Source organism: Setaria viridis, chromosome 3 (assembly GCF_005286985.2).
Source record: "Setaria viridis chromosome 3, Setaria_viridis_v4.0, whole genome shotgun sequence".
Lineage (NCBI taxonomy): Eukaryota > Viridiplantae > Streptophyta > Magnoliopsida > Poales > Poaceae > Setaria > Setaria viridis.
Window position 1 is genome coordinate 47,950,183 of NC_048265.2, and position 20,840 is coordinate 47,971,022.

The 20,840-nt window shown below is 47.6% G+C and overlaps 3 protein-coding genes across 5 annotated transcripts; 1 reads left to right on the forward strand and 2 right to left on the reverse strand.

Annotated features, from left to right (window-relative positions):
- Positions 1–1,685: 1,685 nt before the first annotated feature.
- On the forward strand, positions 1,686–5,234 carry LOC117848117 (homocysteine S-methyltransferase 3). Of its 2 annotated transcripts, none has more exons than XM_034729438.2 (7): positions 1,686–2,050; positions 3,071–3,127; positions 3,213–3,418; positions 3,498–3,627; positions 3,719–3,922; positions 4,084–4,155; positions 4,634–5,234. In XM_034729438.2, the coding sequence occupies exons 1-7, from the start codon at positions 1,871–1,873 to the stop codon at positions 4,796–4,798; spliced, it is 1,014 nt and encodes a 337-aa protein (XP_034585329.1). In that variant the 5' UTR covers positions 1,686–1,870; the 3' UTR covers positions 4,799–5,234. The 2 variants fall into 2 exon arrangements, with proteins under 2 accessions (XP_034585329.1, XP_072149006.1); XM_072292905.1 differs by lacking the exon at positions 1,686–2,050 and adding an exon at positions 2,809–2,832.
- A 204-nt stretch (positions 5,235–5,438) lies between these two features.
- Positions 5,439–8,298, reverse strand: LOC117848116 (26S proteasome non-ATPase regulatory subunit 11 homolog). Of its 2 annotated transcripts, none has more exons than XM_034729437.2 (2): positions 8,121–8,298; positions 5,439–7,023 (listed from the first exon to the last, which is right to left on the reverse strand). In XM_034729437.2, the coding sequence occupies exon 2, from the start codon at positions 7,012–7,014 to the stop codon at positions 5,734–5,736; it is 1,281 nt and encodes a 426-aa protein (XP_034585328.1). In that variant the 5' UTR covers positions 7,015–7,023; positions 8,121–8,298; the 3' UTR covers positions 5,439–5,733. The 2 variants fall into 2 exon arrangements, with proteins under 2 accessions (XP_034585328.1, XP_034585326.1); XM_034729435.2 differs by having other exon boundaries at positions 5,439–7,039.
- A 5,630-nt stretch (positions 8,299–13,928) lies between these two features.
- On the reverse strand, positions 13,929–20,373 carry LOC117849708 (DNA-directed RNA polymerases II, IV and V subunit 11). The gene is made up of 6 exons (XM_034731353.2): positions 20,195–20,373; positions 16,523–16,610; positions 16,083–16,172; positions 15,924–16,002; positions 15,746–15,841; positions 13,929–14,201 (listed from the first exon to the last, which is right to left on the reverse strand). Exons 2-6 carry the CDS (start codon positions 16,573–16,575, stop codon positions 14,157–14,159), a joined length of 363 nt encoding a protein of 120 aa, XP_034587244.1. The 5' UTR covers positions 16,576–16,610; positions 20,195–20,373; the 3' UTR covers positions 13,929–14,156.
- Positions 20,374–20,840: the final 467 nt, after the last annotated feature.

Below are 20,840 nucleotides of genomic sequence, written 5' to 3' on the forward strand. Positions count from 1 at the left end.
ATTAGTATCTAAATATCTTATATAACAAGGCTAAATTTTAAAACCCAAACAAACACCTCCTAAGCTTCCCCGCGCCGAATTCGGCTAGCTTGACTTGGCATCGTAAAACCTGGAAATCACATGCCCCGAGGCAAGCAGTAAACGAACCAAATGATAAGACCCTACCGATTTCTTGCCGTGCCAGGCGAGGCAAGCGGCTAGCACGAAATCCAAACGTGCTCAAAGACTCCGCATTTATTTTACCGCTCCCTCTGTGCCAAATTAGTTGGTTTTGATGTTATCGTATCTAGGTAATATTTATCTAGTTACATATTAAAAATTATGTATGTAGAAAAATTAAAATGGATAGTAATTTAGGATAGATGTCTAGAACAACAATCATCACGATAATTAAGGGAATTAGCTGTTCATCGACGAGACTAATTTGTTTTTGTGCGAACGCTTTCTCGCCGTGCACGCTTCGTTCTTCTTAATTTCCTGAGTCCTCCTAAACACGTCGCCTCTCTGGTCTTGTCATGATCAAGCGTACTTACGTGAGCAGGTTTGATCACGATGCTAATTAATCTTAAGCATATATAGGAAGAAGTAAGTCTAGCTCAACTAGTTAGGGTAGAAGGTATGGTTGTGCACACTAACCACCCAAGTTTGAGTCCCTCTAGTTTGAATTTGGATGTCTATTTCTTCTTCTTGATGAAAAATCGTCTAGCCTCTATTTTTTTCTTAAGCATACATGACATAGATGATTTTGCTGCGTCGTCAAGGAAAAAAAACAGGGTTCACAGTCTTTGCGCAACCTTTTTGTACTTTTTCCACAAAGCTACAAACAGCAAGTGCCAGACGGCTGCTTTCGAACACGCTGAATAATGCTGCCATTTTTGTGGGTAGGTGCAATGGACCTGCCCGTACGCCGTAAACTGACAAAAGTTTTGGTGCTCACCGTTCCACCATGCTCTTTCGTCGTTATCGTTGTTTGGTTTGTTGCTGATGAGGACATATGATCGCGGTTTTTGTAGGGTTGTTGAAAGGAAGAAACGATAGCGATTTTCTGGGACAGAGTGACTACCGAAGGAGTGAGAGAGACATTTTTTTTACTGTTTCCACTTTCTCTGAGAGAGCAACACTATCACTCTGAACTTTCTTGACACACTGCACCCAATTTTTTTTATAATTCATTTCTGGACACTGCACAATTGTTTTCTTCTTCTCATATCAAATCAACACCACCTTCAGCCTACCCACCGTATCAGCTCTACTCGGAATCCCACTTTTATTTTAAAACAAGTACACTCAACCCTATAAACATAAAACTTGCACTAAGAGCATACCTGACGGATCCTTGAAATAGATGAAACCACCGCGAATGCCTCGTGTGTACATTAATGATTAAGAGTAGGCAATACTTTTTGTTTTATTTTTTGTCGTGAGATTAATAATTGGCATTTTCGACATTTGAAGTGTGTGATTTCCCCGAGAATTGAAGTAACGTATTTTTCTTGCTATGAAGTTACAATGGTGAAATTTCCTGCATTCCGAAGGCAGATTATTAAATATATATTTGAAAAAAGATTATTAAATAAATGTAATTCAAAATCAAAAGAAATACTAATAAAGTTGAAAATGTTTGGAGATAGCCATAAACCCTGCTGCCCCGTCAGGCTGTCAGTCACTCGTCAGCAGCCGAGCACATGCCCATCGCGTTGCACGCTGCCTCCCCCCACCCCCACCTTTCTGGCGCCGCTCTCCTTCCTCCTATAAATCCTCCCCCCACGCCGGAATCCAAATCCAGACCCCGATTCAAGTTTTTACATCGAGAATTTGCGAGCACAAGGCGCTGAGCAGAGGAGCAGCAGCGGCCAGGGCGAGGCGAGAGATGGTGGGGACGGCCGGCGGCGGCGCGGAGGAGGCGGTGCGGCGGTGGGTGGAGGCCGGCGGCGGGCGCCTCGTGCTGGACGGCGGGCTGGCCACGGAACTCGAGGCCAACGGCGCCGACCTCAACGACCCGCTCTGGAGCGCCAAGTGCCTCCTCGCCTCCCCGCACCTCATCCGCAAGGCAAGCCTCACCTTCTGTTCCTTCGGATTCATCCGTCGGGGCGTTCTACTTTTTGGCGATTCGTTCGATCTGCGTCTTTTGTTCTTGGAGGAAAAACTAAAGCACGCGGCGATGCGGCAGTGCGGCAAAAATTTAATCTTTTTCCCCTTTGTTTGTCCTAGATTGGGAACGAAATTAACTAATGAAACTGCTCCGCTAGTCAAGGTTGTGATATCGTTGGGGTCACAGTTCACTACTGATGAGTGGGGAAGTGTTCTTTTTCTTGTTCCAAGGGTGTTGGAACTCGGAAGGAAATATCGATGTATAAAAAAGAATATGGCGAATGTCCCCACAGCTCCACTAGAGTAGGTAGGCTAGTATCACGACATGAACAGGACAGTAGCATATGGGCATGTGGCGGAGATTGGAATAAAGTTCCTGCATGCTGCCGAATTTGCTCATGGATCAAGGGACAATTTTATGCTACGTACTGAATTTAGTGAGCATTTAGGAACAAATTTGATTTTGAGCTTGCCCTTGACCAGTCTTTGGCACAGACTGTATAGCCGCATCGCAATCATGTGTTTACTGGCTGGTCCAGCTTATTAGCCCATATCTTATCCAGATTCCAGACTTATCCTCAACTGAGTCATTCTCCTATATCTATCAGAAATCAGGACCCATGTTTGCCTTCAATTATGGAGGCTGGACACGAACATTCCGGACTACGGTGATTATGTGAATTTATTTCAGAAGATAGTTCTGGACTAAGTATGCATGAACTTCTAGGTTATCAGTGAGAAGTATGGTTACTATTTGGTTCTATCAAAATAATTAAAAAAACAGAGCTTGACAGCAATTTCTTATCCTGATAGGTTGTTCAAATCCCCCACTTGTTCTCTCTGCAGTTACCTAAGAAGCAGCTTTATATTTTTGGAATCTTGATTTTTAAATATGTTTTCTTTCATCTGCAGACAGCTGTCTTGAGATTGTCACAGTATAATAGTATATTAATGTTCCTTTATGTATTTGGTGAAACAGGTCCATATGGACTACCTAGAAGCTGGTGCAAACATTATAATCACAGCATCATATCAGGTTGGAAGCTGTAAACACCCTACTTTTTAGTTTTTATGTAATCTTCATTTGTCAACTGTACTGATTGTTACCTTGGGTGTTGTAGGCCACGATTCAAGGGTTTGAGTCAAAGGGTTTCTCAAAAGAACAGAGTGAAAACTTATTAACAAAGAGTGTCGAGATTGCACTGGAAGCGCGTGAGATGTTCCTGAAGGAACATTTGGAGCAATCCACTCCTACACAAAAACCTATTCTGGTTGCGGCTTCTATAGGAAGTTATGGGGCTTATCTTGCTGATGGCTCTGAGTACAGGTATTTAGCTACTTTAACCACACAGAACATGTTTTTGCATGCTTGTGCCAGATCTTCACTTTTGTTTTGCTGTAACTAGTGGGGATTATGGTGAAGCTGGTACAGTACAGTTCCTGAAAGATTTTCATCGGCGTAGGCTTCAGGTTCTTGCTGAAGCAGCCCCTGATTTGATTGCTTTTGAAACGATCCCCAACAAACTGGAAGCTCAGGTCTACTATTTTGTGATCTGAATCTTTTTCCTTGCATTTTATACTCATCCTTGTGAAATAGTCTCTGATTGTTGGCTTGTTGGTCATTTAGGCATATGTTGAACTTCTTGAGGAATGTAACATACATATCCCTGCATGGTTTTCCTTCAACTCAAAAGATGGAGTTCATATCGTGAGCGGAGACTCATTGATCGAATGTGCTACTATTGCTGACAAGTGTGCAAAGGTTGGTGCGGTTGGGATAAATTGCACACCTCCAAGATTTATTCATGGACTGATACTCTCCATTCGAAAGGTATCCACCACCTTATGCCCCTCAATACAAATATAGTTCTCTTCAGCATGCGAAGTGCATATCGATGATTTCTGTTCTTGTTTTCCCTTGCACTGCATAGATCATTGTGTTGGGCAGGCTGCAGTTCTATTTATTTGACTTGCTTTGTTGCATTACCACAGGTCACAGACAAGCCTATTCTGATATATCCCAACAGTGGAGAAAGATATGATGGTGAGAAAAAGGAGTGGGTGGTAAGTTTATCCGGCACACTCAAGCTTATATTCTTATAGCAGCTATCTTATTTCGAAATTGAAAAACGACAATGAAATACCTGGTTTTATTTCTTTTCATACTTTTCGCCTATGCGGTTTGGGGTTTTCATTCCACCAAAGTTAAGAAACTTAAATAAACGCATGTCCTTACCTAGGTGCTAGGAAAATTGTAGTAGCACGACTTATTGTGGTCTCTTCCTTTCCCTACAAACAACATGGCTACAGTCTAGTATTTGGAAGACATGATGAAGGGGAGAGGCATTCTCTCTTTTCTTTTCCTTCTGAATACACATGTATAACCCACATTGTGTATTTTTTATCTTCTCCTGTTCAATATTTCTTCCCTTGTTAAGCCATCCTTTTGTATTTCTAACCAAATACAGTACGTGATAACAAATCTGTAGTATCAGATGGTGATTTTGTTGTCTAAACTCTGAAGGTTTCATATTCTGTGCAGGAATGCACTGGAGTATCAGATGGTGATTTTGTTTCTTATGTAAGTGAATGGTGCAAAGATGGGGCCGCCCTTATTGGGGGTTGCTGCAGGACAACTCCAAACACCATCAGGGCCATACAAAGAACTCTAAACCAAGGCTCCAACGCGCGCTTTACTATGGCATAGAGCTGTGCTCTACTTCCAGATGTGCACCTCCTGGAGAAGTGGAGATTCTTTAACTAGTGGCCCGATATGCTGCTGTGTGTCCTGCAAATGAGATGGTTCTGCACCTATGTCTGTAAATACCGATGTATTTCCAAGTTCTTATGCTATTGCACTTGGAGGTGCAACCAGTGAAGAGGGATAAGGAAGCAGCACCGATGAACGGAGTTCTACTGAGGATTGAGTGAAGCAAGTTGCGGCTGAGTTGATGAAGCTTTTAGTAGCTATCGTTATTAAGAGTTTGTATAACTGAGAGTTGCTCTGGAGATGCTATCTTGCAATAAGAGAGCTTATGTCGTGTACTAGTAACTTCCCTGTGAAATGTTTGTTAGACCATGAGTTTTCTCTGATAAACCTGCATGTCCTGAAACGAAAAGATCTTGTTACTTCTCTTTTGTTAGCACTGAGCTTCTGTGAGGGCTTTAGATTTACTTACCAATCAGCCATCAATTTTATTCTTCACAGGGTTGTCACTCGTATTCGAAAATACAATTCACAGAAATCCATAACATAGAGCCCACGATTACTATGATATTAATCATATCATTGACATCACCTGCTTTCTTCCGCAAGTGCAAATAAAGCACGCTAACAGAAATCGAAATAATCAAATCACATCATCTAAATGACCGGTACCTATTGACAGCAATTCGAGAGTAGCAAAGCAAATCGTCACAATGTAGCTAACATGGACCTTCATAACAGTAAATATTGCGGTGGCATTTAACGAAACAACATAAAGTAGAAAACATCAAAGCGTTAACGGTACTTCAATCACTCCATAAACAACAGTCTGGTCCATGAGCAACATGGCATGATTGTAGCTCAAACGGTCCGCAGCCCAAATCACTTGCAGAGCTAAGTAAGGCCAGCTAAACTGACAGTAGACCACATCTTTTTTAAGCCATGATCTTGGCCGATCTCATGTAAAGGCTGTCCACAACCTTCCCGACATTTGTGATCGTCTCGAGCGTGGCAGGGAAGATCTCCTCGGTCTTGGTATCCTCGAAGATGATGAGGCAGCCAGCGCCCTGATCCAGAGTCCCCGCGAATTTCTTGTCGAGGATCATCTGGGACAGCTTCTTCTCAACATGGTCGATCGGCAGCTCAATCATCTCTGCTATGTGTGCAATCTCCACCCTAGAGTAGGGCTCAATCAACCTGCAGAGGTTCTGCTCCAGGAGGGTATCGTAAAGCGACGAGAGGTGCCTATGGACGATAGGATCTTCCTCCAGCTGGGACTTGTAGTCACGGAGAGCAGTTTCAAAGTACTTCAGAGACCTTTTGGAGTAGGCATCGGCCACAGCTTTCATGGCATCAACATCAGGACCCAGATACTTCAGGCCAGCCTTTGATGAGATGATTCCTGCAACATCATCGGCTTGGTTGACCATTATCTTGCACAGAAGCATGTACTTCAAGCTGAAGATGGCCTTAGGATCCTCCAGAGAATTGAAAGCTTCAAATGCTTCGAAGAAGTAGCTGTAAGCAGTCTTGTAGTCCTTTTCTTCAGCATGAAGGATTCCACTCTGCAGATCAATAGTGCCCTGCTGAGATGGTGGCACATAAATGGCATTGGCTGCAGTTCTAGCAGCAGTCAGAGAAGCTTTGGCCTTTGGCAGATTTCTCAGAGAGAAATGGAGTTTGCTCTCCAGAAGGTCAATGTCCACAAGAAGCAACTTGTCGTCCAGCCTCCTGACTTCCTTGATGAGACCAGAAAGGAGCGTAAGGGCCTCGGTATAATCCTGATTCTCTAACAGAAGGGCTGCCAGCCTTGCTTCCACACGCTGCCTGAGGAAGGTACGCTTCTCTGTACGGGTCCATTCCACCATCTCCTTGCAGAGTGAGATCTGAAGCTCAGAAGTTCCAGGTATCTTGGCAACAGCATCAATGATGCCACGCACAATCTTCGCAGTCTTTGCCTTCGGGATCACAGCAAAAAAGGGCCTGAGCTGGGTCAAAAGATTCCTGAGATCCTCAGCTCTGTTTTCTTTTGTGAGGTAGTTTGTCAGATTTGTAATGGCAAGCTCTTTTACTCTCAGTGCATCCGCTGAAGAAGATGGGTCTTCGAGCACACGGTAGAGGATTGAGATGGACTCAGACGCATCCTTGGCTTCCTGAGCCTTTGATATCGACTCAGTGGTAGCAGGAAGGTACGGTGATTGCACCGAAGTAGACATCGCCACTCCCTAGTACGAGAGTTTACTGCACATGGTTAGAAAATAAAACAGGGATGGTCAAAATGTAAAAGGAATAAGTAATACAGGGCATTGCGGGATATGGTACGCACATCAGCACATATACGAAAAGAAAGTCTACTCACAAAGTAAATAAACAACTTCAACAGAAAACTAATAACCAGTCGCAGTATACAGATGTTTGATCATGCCCACAAGAAAAAAATGTATGCGGATGGAACCAGCAATCATGCACTACCCTACCTAACAAAAAAGGGGGTCTCAGGATTTAGAAACCAATTATCAAAGTGAGATATTGTGCATTCTGAATCAGATAGGCAGCTATGCCACACTGCAATTGAGAGCCTACTCGTTTCTGCCTAAAACATCAAAGGACATGGACTCATGACAGGAAAAGAAAAAGCAAGCACATTGTTTCATCTTGAACGGTTGAACCAAAACCATGGAATTTCATTCAAAATCGTTAGGAGATCAATATACTTTGCATCCACGGTCAGGTCACCGCCGCCAAATATTTGTGACAGGCAAAGCCTCTTCAGGACTACAAGATGACACCTAACAGGCCAATAGCCCAATACAAGGCACTGTGGGGGAAAAAGCTTCCTTTTTTTTTTCTAGTTTGCAGTATCACAAATTGACTTACACAACTAAGTTCCACAATCGAAAGGACCGGGACACCACTCTGCATAAAACTAAAACAGTACACAGGAGGAACACGGCACTTGAGTAACTCGGCGAAACCCGCGCGCCAGAGGTGGCTCCTCGAACTAACAGCCTAGCCAACACACCAAGCGAGATGCCGTACTCAGAGCAGAGAAGGGGGGCACGAATTCGAGCACAGATTGCGCCGAAAAAAAAGAAGAAGGGGCGTCCCCCGGCTACCTGCTTCCGAAGGGTAGCACGCGCGATTCAACGAGCAGATGCCTCGACCGGTAGGTCAAACGTAGCAAAAGAATCCGCAACCAACCGCGAGCGCGGGGACCCCGATCTGATTCTACAGCTCGCCGGGAAGAAGAGACGAACAGATCTCGCGGGAAGAACAAACACACTGATCCGTAGGGGGGGGCAAGCTAGGGTTCCGTTTATACCTTGCCGACGGAGGGAGAGGAAGTCGATCCGAGCCCGGGGGGCAGGAGGCGGCGGCCGGCGTGCTCAGGTTCGGTGGAAGGAGGAGGCGTGAGGGTTCGTTCGGCTTCTCGATGCGGCCGGCGGGGCCTCAGTTGAGTCCGCTCAGTCGAGTTTGAGATTATTTTTTTTTCTCTTGCTCTATTCTAAAGAAAAGAAAGGCTTTCTTGTTTGTCAAGAAAGAAAAAAAGAAGAAGAAGAAGAAGAAGGCTTTATATGGCTCAGGCCCAGTTAGGAACGGGCCAGCTTTGGGCTGCTTGCTTTTCTGGAAGCCATCTAGGATTAGAACAATCAATCAGACTCGTCTAACAGGAAGAATAGTAGTAGGATAGTTTTCGATATATATAAATTTCGCGTGTTATGTATAAAATTATTATTTCTTAAATGCAAACAATCACAACCATTATGTTGACGGGAGGACAAAAGCGGCTGTCCCGGCAACGGAGGGGCAGGGGTGCGTGGCGGGTGTAGGCGACCGGCGAGGAGCGGCACGAGGCCCCGATAGCGGCGGCGGCGGCAGCGCGAGGCTGGTGGTACTGAAGCTCGAAGCGGTGCGGCGAGCAGGTCGTGCAAGTTGGCGGTGGCGCGCACAGACGAGCGAGCTCGATAGTGGCTCTGCAGTGATGGCTGGATCTAGGGTTGACGGAATACAAACACCATCCATTTCATCGTCCCTCGTCACTCAAATCAAACAACAAAATTGAAATGTTCTTGTTCCTCCAACCAAACACCAACTGCTCTCACCGTTGGACAAGACAATCGATCGCGGTGGATGGCGTTGTGGTGTCCCCCACAAGGACAAGACAACGGCTCTCACCGCCCATCTATGCGCGTGGTCTCGGTGCACGCTCCCTCCCCCATCAACTACGCCAACCTCTACTCAGATGTGGGAAGGGTGGACGCCGCGCCACTGATCGAGCCGTTCACGAATTGGAGGCGTGCCCCACAGTGCGCGCGATGAACAAGACGAGCTCGCCCGGCCTGAACGGCTTTGGGCCGGCGTTCTACGCGGCATCGTGGCCTACGGTGGCGCCGGCTGTCATGGACTTGGCTAAGGCGTTCCAGGACTGCATTGCTGAACTCGAGCGCCTCAACCGGTCCTACGTCGTCCTGATACCGAAGCACACTGCCCAGGATGCCACACCCTGCTGCTCCAGACCAATCGTGCCCAGTTCTGCAGTATGCAGATGATACGCTCATCCTACTCAGGGCGGACGTGGCTGAGCTATCGGCGCTGAAGGAAGTGCTTGACCTATTCTCTCTAGCTAATGGGCTGCACATCAACTATCACAAAAGCACTACACCAATGAGTGTGTCGGCCGAGATGGCTACATAGCTCCAGCAGATCCTTGGCTGCCAGCTTGGGAATTTCCCTCAAACGTACCTCGGGCTGCCACTATCCAATGAGAAGTTACGGCTCTCTGCTTTCAGCCCCTTGATCGCCAAGGTTGACAAGCACCTCAGCGGCTGGAGCGTGTCCCTGCTGAACTCAACTGGGAGAGCAGTGCTGATCAATAGTGTGGTGGACAGCCAACTTACGTATGCCATGTCAGCTCTTCTACTGCCGCCTGGGATTCTTGATGCTCTAGATCGGCGACGTCGACGCTTCCTGTGGTCCGGTGAGGATCATGTCAGTGGCGCCCAATGTCTTGTCACGTGGGAAACCGCGTGTCAGCCAAAGGAGCAAGGGGGAATCAGCCTCAAGGATCTTTCCCTACAAAACAGGAGCCTCCTGCTCAAGCACCTGCACTGCCTCCATCACCCTGATGGCTCCTCTTAGGCCAATTGGGTGCGCAGCCGCATCGACATTGCAAGCCTGCAGGGTGACGTCGAGGGCGCCCACTGGCGCATCCTGGAAGATCTGTTGCTGCTATACCAAGCTCTCACCTGCTCTGCGGTGTCTGACGTCCTCTCCACAAGTTTAGGGCATGATCGCTGGTGTGCGATTTGTTCCCTCTCCTTTTCTCCCATGCCGTCAACACGGAGCAATCAGTAACGCAAGTGCTGGCCGACGGGCTGGGCGCGCATCTTGCTCCACGCCTGTCGTGCCGGGCCGGTGAAGAGCTGCACCAGTTAACAGCTTTGCTGGATCGGGTCACGCTCCGGGATGACGTGGACCAACGCCTGTCTCCTCTTCTCAGTGATGCCTCAAGTCTACGATCTGGTGCTGTCTACACCAAGCTCGTGCAAACGTCGGGATCGCCACCACCCCCCTTCGTCAAGTTCGTCTGGAAGAACCGCGGGCCACCACGGGTGCAGTTCTTTGTGTGGCTTTTGGTGCAGGGCAGGATCCAATGCCGTGCCAACCTGGTAATGAAAAACATCATCGAGGATGCGTGGTGCGAGCTCTGTGGGCAGGTCGAAGATTGCGACCACATTGTCTTTCGCTGCCCCTTTGCGGCGAGTATTTGGAGCTCCCTTGGCGCGAACACAACAAGCTCCTTTGTCCAAAGCCTATGGACTATTCACCGTCCGGCAATGGTTCCTGCGCAACACTATGACAGCTTTCTGCTCCTTCTTTGCTAGATGCTCTGGAAACACAGGAATGATCTTGTGTTCCAGCGAGCTCGTCCCTCGCGCCAGCGCTTCTGGACATCCTGCCGAGATGAGGGTCAGCTCTGGAGCGAGCGCTTTAGGGCGTCTGACCGCGTCATTGCTAACACTTGGTGCGCCATTTTTGTTTCAATGTAAACTTGATGCTAGAAACAGTTTCTCCCTCCTCCCCTCCTTGTTTTTGCTGAACTAAACCATGTAAAGATGTTTGGCCAAAAATCGCCTGTAAAAAAAAACACCAACTGGGATTTTTGCTCATCCTAAAAAAAGAGGATGACCATATTCCGTCCTGTCCCTTCACTCCATTCAAACACACCATAAACTACGAAACACCGAACCCTATCCTCACAGCCACCACCATTATTAGCATACATCCACTTCATCCAATAGCAACCCCATGTTGCCCAATGCTCGGCATCCAGATTGGAGGAGATAGGATAGTTAGATTCAAACGATAGCCTCAGTGATACAAGAGATAATATAGTGGCACACGTGGAGACTCCCATATGGGTGGACCCCCCCCCCCTAAAAAAAATCAAACCCCCTTCTAATATGGGATATGTACATGTGTTTCTTTTTTCAAGTAACATTCTTACATTTTAGATTGAGTGTTTATTCAAATTGTTGGCTATTGATGTTTTTTCTTGAAAAGTCTTGACCCTATAAAATTAGAAGTGTTGTGAATTTTATATCTTTGACGAAATGTGCAGGAAGAAATTCAATCAGAGTCACATCTACCAAACCTCAATATTTTTTTCCACTAAAGGCCTCACCCGAATTTCATTACTAGAACAGCAACGAAATTACAAAGTTTGATAGTTTTAGGTTCCAGGACTGGTGACCACCAACAGTTTCAAGCGATGCCATCAACAGAGTGGCACACAAAGCTTTCTAACTGAGGCTTGCAGAAAGACCAAACCGTTGCTAACAATCGATGTACTGTAAACCTAAAAGTGAATTTCCTCAATGCCACTGAAATTTATAATGATCCCTGCAATGCCATCGAAATTTTTGGCTTTCTTCATTGCCATTAGTTTAAATTTGCATTCCCTTCCTTGCCATTGCCGTTAGCTTTCCGTTAGGAGAGAGTTAAGAGACGAGTAAAATAATGATTTTGCCCTGGTCCATCGTGCTCTGCGTCCTGCTCTTCAGAACGGCAGAACCGCCGTCCTCTCGTCGGTAATGGCAGTGGCAGTGTCCTTGAGGAGGAGGTTCTCGGTCTTCGAGAGCAGCGCGCCCGAAGCTCTTGAAACACGTCCATGGGCCATGGACCGAGAAGCTCTCGAACGGGTGCTCCAGCATGTAGGCAGGGCTCAGCCGCTGCTTGTCATCGTCGGAGTCGCAGTCAGAGTAGCAGCACTCTGCGGCGACCTCCTGCCCCTCGACGTCATCGGCCATCTTGACGGCGCCCAGGTGGTCGGGCCGTCGGGGCAAGGGACGGTGCCGCCGTCACGGCTGGGTTGTTGGTGGAAGTTCAACTCGGTGTTCAGCATATAAAGCTGTGTACGACCTGAAGGTCTGCAAGGATGACATTGACCACACAAGCTTCTTTGCTAGTGCTTGTGCTTGTGCTCGCTTGTGCAAGAACTGGAGTTGCTTCCTCAAAAAGAAAAAGAATGAATGAATGAATCAAAGAAAGAAAGGAAGGAAGGAAGAAAATAGAACTGCAGCGCGGCGGTTTCCGCGGGGCTGCCGCCCTGCCACAGAGAATATGAGCAGGAGTTGGAGCCTGGAGGAGCCCGCCGGCGTGCTGCTGCTTCTTGCTGCCCCCCGCGCTCATCTTGACCGTCTCGTTCTTCTTGCTCGTGAGCCGTCGGAGGCTTGGAGCACGGGGCCACGGCGTCGTTGCCAGCGGGCGGCCATCACATCGCGGTGTCGTAGCCGTGCCGACTGTCGAGGAGGCGCGACGAGCACCGCACTCTCCTTTTCTCGAGTCCGCTGCTTCAAGATCATCTGCCGCTTCTTCAAGCTCCCCACCAGGAAGCGGTGGGGCGGCGGCCGTGGGAACATATTGCGAAAGCAAAGTCGCGAAAATCAAAGTCGTCGGCGCAGCTAGGCTTAGAGCTTCACGGTGTTCAGCAGTGGGCACATATTGTAAGTGGAACAAACTTAACGACAATGGCATCGAAGGGAATGGAAATTTCAAATAGTGGCAGTAAAGGGAGGTGAAGAATTTCGATGGCATTGAGGGGATAATTTTTAGTGGCATTGAGGGAATTCACTTTAAATCTAAATAGAAAATAAAGTCTTCTCATGTTCCACCATGGGGATGATTTGTCAGGCATTCCCGCTTCTACTAGAGCAGCACCATTCCAGCATCATCCGTCGGTGCTTCCTGCGCATGGAAGTGAAGCGTTGTTGTCTTCATTGCTTCCGCTCCAGCCTCCAGGTTCCATTTGTCTTCTGACTTCTGGAGACCTGCCCAAAATGATATGAAAGTAGATGCTGAACACACAATCTCGATAGGAGATTTTATATAGAGTAAAATATACAGGTGGTCCCTGAACTTGTCATAGGGTATCAATTAGGTCCTTAAACTTTTGAAATGCATTTTTAGATTCATGAACTTGTCTTACCCAATCATTAAACTTATTTTGTTTTGTTGCGGGGAATAGAAGAAAAGAAGGGAGGGAAGATTTTTTTTATTTGTTTATGGGGGGCCTCTTTTTCTCCTGAGCTGGCCCGCATGCAGCGACGGCGTGGCGTGGCGGGGCGGGTGGGGACGGTAGGGTTGGCTGGTTGGGGTCGGCTGCGAGGGGGGATGCGGGCGCGGGAGCTGTAGGATGGGGAACGGAGGGTCCGGATCGAGGGGAGCGCGGGCAGCAAGCACGGGGGCCAGATCTGAGACCTGGTGCGTTCCGACGGCAGACAGATCCGGCGAAGCAATGCGACAACCGCCTGTAAGCAACCAAGAGGAGAAAACGCGACCGAGCATGACCTGGAGATACCGTTAGGAATGTTCCGCGGAAATGCTACGAAAGTTGTAAAATTCCATTGCCACGCAAGTACGTATGTACTGTAAAATTCCATCGTTCTATCACATTCACTCATGAGTACTACTGCCATTCTTTATCACAGATTCACAGTTAACATGCATTGCAACTTAAAAGATCATGGTGCAGCAACAAGACGATGTTGGCACATGCATGACAGAGAAACAGATAACGTGGGCAAATGTCAGATTAACCACGCGGTACTGGACTCTTGGCACAGGTTCGTGATAGACAAAGGCACTCATAGTTCAGAGATCAGTCTGGCAGCAGGTTACACAATATCCTTGAGCAATGGTTTTCAGGCGACTCATGCGCCTTGGGGTTCAGGGATCAGTCCCACATCATGCTCACAAAGTCACAACCCTTGGGTGTTTGTTTCAAGGCGACTCACGCATCGGATAAAGATAAGACTAACCCACGGAGTTTTTATGTCAGATATCAGGCACCATGAATTCAGAACCCCTGCTTCGCCCTTTCCTCATACCTGTTCTTCTCAACCTGAAAACATGGCTCAGAACGTTAGTACCACATACAGGTATCAACATGACATCTTAAAGATAGACACGGATGTTCAGCATTCAAAAGTTATTTGAATTAAACTTCCGAAGACAAGAATCGGAGGACAGTGCTGATGCATAACCTTTTTAGCATGGCACAGCCAACCTAAGCAGCTAGATCCTAGCATTGTCGCCTCATGGTTTTGTACAAAGGCAAACAGTTACAGCCAGGCACAACACAAAACATGCCAGGTAATCAGCAAGAATCCCTACTAGTAGCAGCAGGCAGGTCTTATTAACAGGAATATCACCACTTTGCTAACGTTCTGAAGATTAACTTGACATCAGAAGTTCCAGCTGTCAACTACCCATTCAAATTCTCATAGGCTGTTATTTTAAAGATTCATTAGAAGGCATAAGGCTGTTATTTAGCATTTTGTACCTAGCAGAAGATGCATAAAAAACAGAACAAATAAGACATGCCCCATGGTCTCCTCTTCCTAGTAGTGTTTTTAATGTAATTATGTGGTTCAACACTAATTAGCAAATGCATGTTAGGACATTGGTATCACTTCTGCCATCTACATCCTGAAAAATATAAGACAAATGATTCTTCAAACATAACATGAACACTTCCCAAATACTTTAAAATGGCAACGATGCATCATATTTATATCAAACCAACCCTTTTCTACTTCCATATCAATTACTCCCAAACAAAGTTTCCTCCCCACACACACTCTGACTTGCTGTGCATCATGACTTAGGGCAAACAAAATTTCACGTATATACAATTGCCAAAGTCCATGCCATGCAGCTGGGAAAATAAGATAATACCAAAATTTGCATAGTGAAACCAGCAAATAATTTTTTTCTAGCATTCCAATAACTCAATACTTATACATGAGTACAATGGGGTGGTAAGGAAATGAGATAATCCTTCCAAAAGACAAAGAATGTCAGAATGAATATGTAAATTTTATCTAATCCAAGCACGTGCCTTAAGTATGTGTCATCACATAGTAAAATTTTGGCACTTCCATGATACTCTTAATGGCATTATTGTTAAGAGGACAACATGGTATAGGAGCATGCAAGGAATGTATAGGCCAAAATGTTTATTCAGTATCTCAAACAAATAAACTCTTCAGAGCAATCTTGTGCTTGTGCAAACTCTTCAAAGTAAGAAAGGCAGTTGCAAAACAAGTTGCTGGCTACTTATAGCATGTAAACTACCAAAACAGGTATCTAAACCCAATGTCATGGTCGCTTCCAAGTTCAGCATTTCAATCTCAACTGGGCATTAATATTTTATATTTATTAAGCTTGCCAGGTCAAACAAAAGCACATCTGAAATCCCATATCAATGTATCAAAGAACTTCCCATCAAGATGTAATAGCAACAGAAGCAGGAGGCACTTTCTTTTATATAGTATAAATCAAGATAAATTGTTCCTTCTCATTTTGTCCCTTACTATTCCATGGCACGACAGCAAATTACTGGAAAAATAATTAACAGCTTGAGTGAACATATGAGGAACAGACCTCAAAAGCTTGCTTAAGGTACTCGAGCTCCTTGTCTAGGTCATTGACAGCCTGGGTGTAGGCCTGTGTTGGGGACGACTGACTTGTGGTATGGATCTGTCCACACAATAAAAAATAAGAGAAAGCTGAATGAACCTAAACTGAAGAAAAGAACTGAAAAAAAAAGCATCTGTCATACCCTGACAATAATCTTGTACTGAAGAGGGTGAGGGAGCTTATAGCCAGCAAAGAGCACATTTGGGTCCCTGTGCAGCTGCCTGCAGAATATCACTCCATAAGTGAGTCATAAAACACAACAGAAGAGGACAAGACATGCTAAAAGAATTGCTGTACTTACATGCGAACAATGTTGCCAATGGTGTGGTCCTCACGCTCGATGGTGAAGGATGCAGCATTCACGATCTTTGTATCCCTCTCATACGACACCCTGCACAAATGGTTAACACTCATCAGTACCACAACCACACCATCCAGACAATTGAGCAATGACAAAAGGCAACTATAGTCACAATTGAATCTATCGCTACAAAAGACTGAAAGCAAGAGAACCAACAGACAAACATCAAGCATTCAGAACTTTACGGTTTATGCCAAATGAATCACTTTGCATAGACTGTCGGAAATGGATACGGACATAAGCAAGTGCTGTAGCATTGCCTGAAAGCCCTGAATCATGCGCATTGCTGCTTTCTATCGAAACAGCTAAAACAAGACATACCAAGGACCCAACAAAGATCAATCCAAAACCAAGTGAGAGGGCTGGCTGGGGAGACTCACTTCTTGGTGCCCTCGGGCACCACAAAGCGCTCATATCGATCCGGGGCATTCATCTCCGGTTAACTCCTGGCACCTCCTGCTTCAATCGCTGCAAGTGTGGTTCATCAGACCACAGAGGAAAAGGGTACAATATCAGAAGTCAGACTCTGGTTTCAAAACTTTGTTGAGTACAACACTGTACACCCATGACAGTGAATGAAATAGAACCCATCAGATTCCATATTTTTGACCGCGTTCTGATGATAGAGACGAATTCAATGGCGGGAAAAAAACATAGTTAGGGTTCAGTTAAACCTCCGAAAACGAATTCGTTAGCGTTCTCACGTTGCAAATAGAAATAAGCTCCTATCGGTACTCTAACCACGCGCGCAAACAAAATCCGCAACAAAATTGACTGGATTGCACGCCCGACTCGGATTTTGTTGGGACCGACAAAATTGGGGGGCCGGAGAAGGCTAGCAAGGGGGGAGGGGGAGGGGGAGGGGGAGGGGGAGGGGGAGGCTCACCAACCTGCTCGGGAGCGCGGGTTTCGAATCCGGCGGCGTGGAAACCCTAGAGACGCGGGGGGGAGGAGAGGAGGGAGGAAGCGGCGGAGATCAAGAAAACAGGTGGAGAGAGAGGTTGCGGGGGTTGTTTTGTTGCGGTGAATAGAAGAGAAGAAGGGAACAGAAGAAAAGAAGGGAAGGAAAAAAAAGAGATAATTCCCTATTTGATATCAGGAAAATGACTAGTTCTTTTCTCCTCCACCACCCTTCTCCCTCCTCTCCTCTCCTTCTCCCTCTGCTCCACACCGGCCTGCCAGCTGCCGTGCCCCCGTGGGAAGCCTAACCCCGTCGGCCGTCGGGCCCCTTGGGAGACCGAGCGCCGCCGTCCGTCGTGCCCCCGCGGGAGGCCACCGAGCACGGTATGCGGGACGATGCGTTTTAGGGATGACTCGGTGGCGCGGATCGAGGGTTGCGGGACGGTGCTGTTCGCATGCAAGAATGGCGAGCACCACTCCTTCACCAGCATCTACTTCATTCCCCAGCTCACGGCCAACATCGTGAGCGTTGGCCAACTCGACGAAGTCAGGTACAAGATCAACATCGACGCCAGAGTGATGAGGATTTAGGAGCATAGAGGGAGGCTCCTGGCCAAGGTGGCGCGCGAGGAGAATCGGTTGTACATGCTCGACATCAAGCTTGCACGGCCAGTCTGCCTGGCTGCACGCGGCGAGGAGAGCGCCTAGCTCTAGCATGCTAGGCTCGGCCACATCAACATGGCAGCATTGCGCAAGATGGCACGGGAGCAATTGGTTCGAGGGCTACCGACGATCAAGCCAGTGGACCAACTGTGTGAGGCATGCCTCGCCGGCAAGCAAAAGTGGAAGGCGTTCCCGGACCAGGCGCTCTGGCGGGCGGAGCGCCACTTGGAGCTGGTCCATGGCGATCTTTGTGGACCGGTGGCATCAGCAACTCCAAGCGGCAACAACTACTTTCTGCTACTCGTCGATGACAGGAGCTGTTTCATGTAGGCATTCCTGTTGTCGTCCAAGGATCGAGCAGCTGAAGCTACCAAGAACTTCCAAGCACGTGTGGAGGCGGGTGCAAATTGAAGGCACTCCGCACGGACCGTGGTGGGTAGTTCACAGCGACAGAATTCGTGGAGTACTGTGCTACTGATGGCGTGAGGCGGCAGCTGACGGCGTCGTATTCTCCACAACAAAATGGTGTTGTCGAGCACCAGAACGGGATGGTGGTCGGCACCGCGCGCAGCCTTCTGAAGGCAAAGGGACTGCCGGGGATGTTTCGGGGAGAGGCAGTGAACATTGCTGTCTACCTGCTGAATCACGTGCCAACAAAGAGCTTGGAGGGGATGACACTATTCTAGTCATGGTACGGGAAGAAGTTGGCGGTTCATCACCTATGCACATTCGGCTGCATCGTCTATGTCAAGAGCACGATCTCGCACCTGAAGAAGTTGGAGGACTGCGGCCAGAAGATGATCTTCATCAGCTATGAATGTGGGACCAAGGTGTGCAGGGCATACGACCCAATCATTAAACGTGTGCATGTGACACGGGATGTGGTCTTTGGCGAGGCTTGCCAGTGGGATTGGTCCAACGACAATGAGCACGACGGTGCGGTGGGTGTTGGTAACGACATCTTCACTATCAAGTACATGGCAGGACCAGTCCGTGGCGAGGAGGAAGACGATCACCTAGTTTTCCCTTCACCAGCAACCCCTGCAGCAGCGTTCTCCCTGCCGCCCCACGGTACACCCACAACGCCGGATGCTACGACATCGTCACCAACTCCGCCAGGGATCCAGTTCGCTTCGCCACCAGCCGAGGTGGGCGACAAGCTAGATGCTGATCACGGTGACAACAATCCGCTAAGATTCCGGATAGTGGAGAACATCATCGGCTTGACATCTCCGCCTGGGTATGCTGTCCGGGATCTGGGTGGTGAACATCTACTGGAGGTGAGCACAGAAGAGCCGGCATCACTGGTAGATGCTAAGCGCCAGACCTGCTGGCATAAGGTGATGGAGGAGGAAGGTACGGTGATTGCACCGAAGTAGACATCGCCACTCCCTAGTACGAGAGTTTACTGCACATGGTTAGAAAATAAAACAGGGATGGTCAAAATGTAAAAGGAATAAGTAATACAGGGCATTGCGGGATATGGTACGCACATCAGCACATATACGAAAAGAAAGTCTACTCACAAAGTAAATAAACAACTTCAACAGAAAACTAATAACCAGTCGCAGTATACAGATGTTTGATCATGCCCACAAGAAAAAAATGTATGCGGATGGAACCAGCAATCATGCACTACCCTACCTAACAAAAAAGGGGGTCTCAGGATTTAGAAACCAATTATCAAAGTGAGATATTGTGCATTCTGAATCAGATAGGCAGCTATGCCACACTGCAATTGAGAGCCTACTCGTTTCTGCCTAAAACATCAAAGGACATGGACTCATGACAGGAAAAGAAAAAGCAAGCACATTGTTTCATCTTGAACGGTTGAACCAAAACCATGGAATTTCATTCAAAATCGTTAGGAGATCAATATACTTTGCATCCACGGTCAGGTCACCGCCGCCAAATATTTGTGACAGGCAAAGCCTCTTCAGGACTACAAGATGACACCTAACAGGCCAATAGCCCAATACAAGGCACTGTGGGGGAAAAAGCTTCCTTTTTTTTTTCTAGTTTGCAGTATCACAAATTGACTTACACAACTAAGTTCCACAATCGAAAGGACCGGGACACCACTCTGCATAAAACTAAAACAGTACACAGGAGGAACACGGCACTTGAGTAACTCGGCGAAACCCGCGCGCCAGAGGTGGCTCCTCGAACTAACAGCCTAGCCAACACACCAAGCGAGATGCCGTACTCAGAGCAGAGAAGGGGGGCACGAATTCGAGCACAGATTGCGCCGAAAAAAAAGAAGAAGGGGCGTCCCCCGGCTACCTGCTTCCGAAGGGTAGCACGCGCGATTCAACGAGCAGATGCCTCGACCGGTAGGTCAAACGTAGCAAAAGAATCCGCAACCAACCGCGAGCGCGGGGACCCCGATCTGATTCTACAGCTCGCCGGGAAGAAGAGACGAACAGATCTCGCGGGAAGAACAAACACACTGATCCGTAGGGGGGGGCAAGCTAGGGTTCCGTTTATACCTTGCCGACGGAGGGAGAGGAAGTCGATCCGAGCCCGGGGGGCAGGAGGCGGCGGCCGGCGTGCTCAGGTTCGGTGGAAGGAGGAGGCGTGAGGGTTCGTTCGGCTTCTCGATGCGGCCGGCGGGGCCTCAGTTGAGTCCGCTCAGTCGAGTTTGAGATTATTTTTTTTTCTCTTGCTCTATTCTAAAGAAAAGAAAGGCTTTCTTGTTTGTCAAGAAAGAAAAAAAGAAGAAGAAGAAGAAGAAGGCTTTATATGGCTCAGGCCCAGTTAGGAACGGGCCAGCTTTGGGCTGCTTGCTTTTCTGGAAGCCATCTAGGATTAGAACAATCAATCAGACTCGTCTAACAGGAAGAATAGTAGTAGGATAGTTTTCGATATATATAAATTTCGCGTGTTATGTATAAAATTATTATTTCTTAAATGCAAACAATCACAACCATTATGTTGACGGGAGGACAAAAGCGGCTGTCCCGGCAACGGAGGGGCAGGGGTGCGTGGCGGGTGTAGGCGACCGGCGAGGAGCGGCACGAGGCCCCGATAGCGGCGGCGGCGGCAGCGCGAGGCTGGTGGTACTGAAGCTCGAAGCGGTGCGGCGAGCAGGTCGTGCAAGTTGGCGGTGGCGCGCACAGACGAGCGAGCTCGATA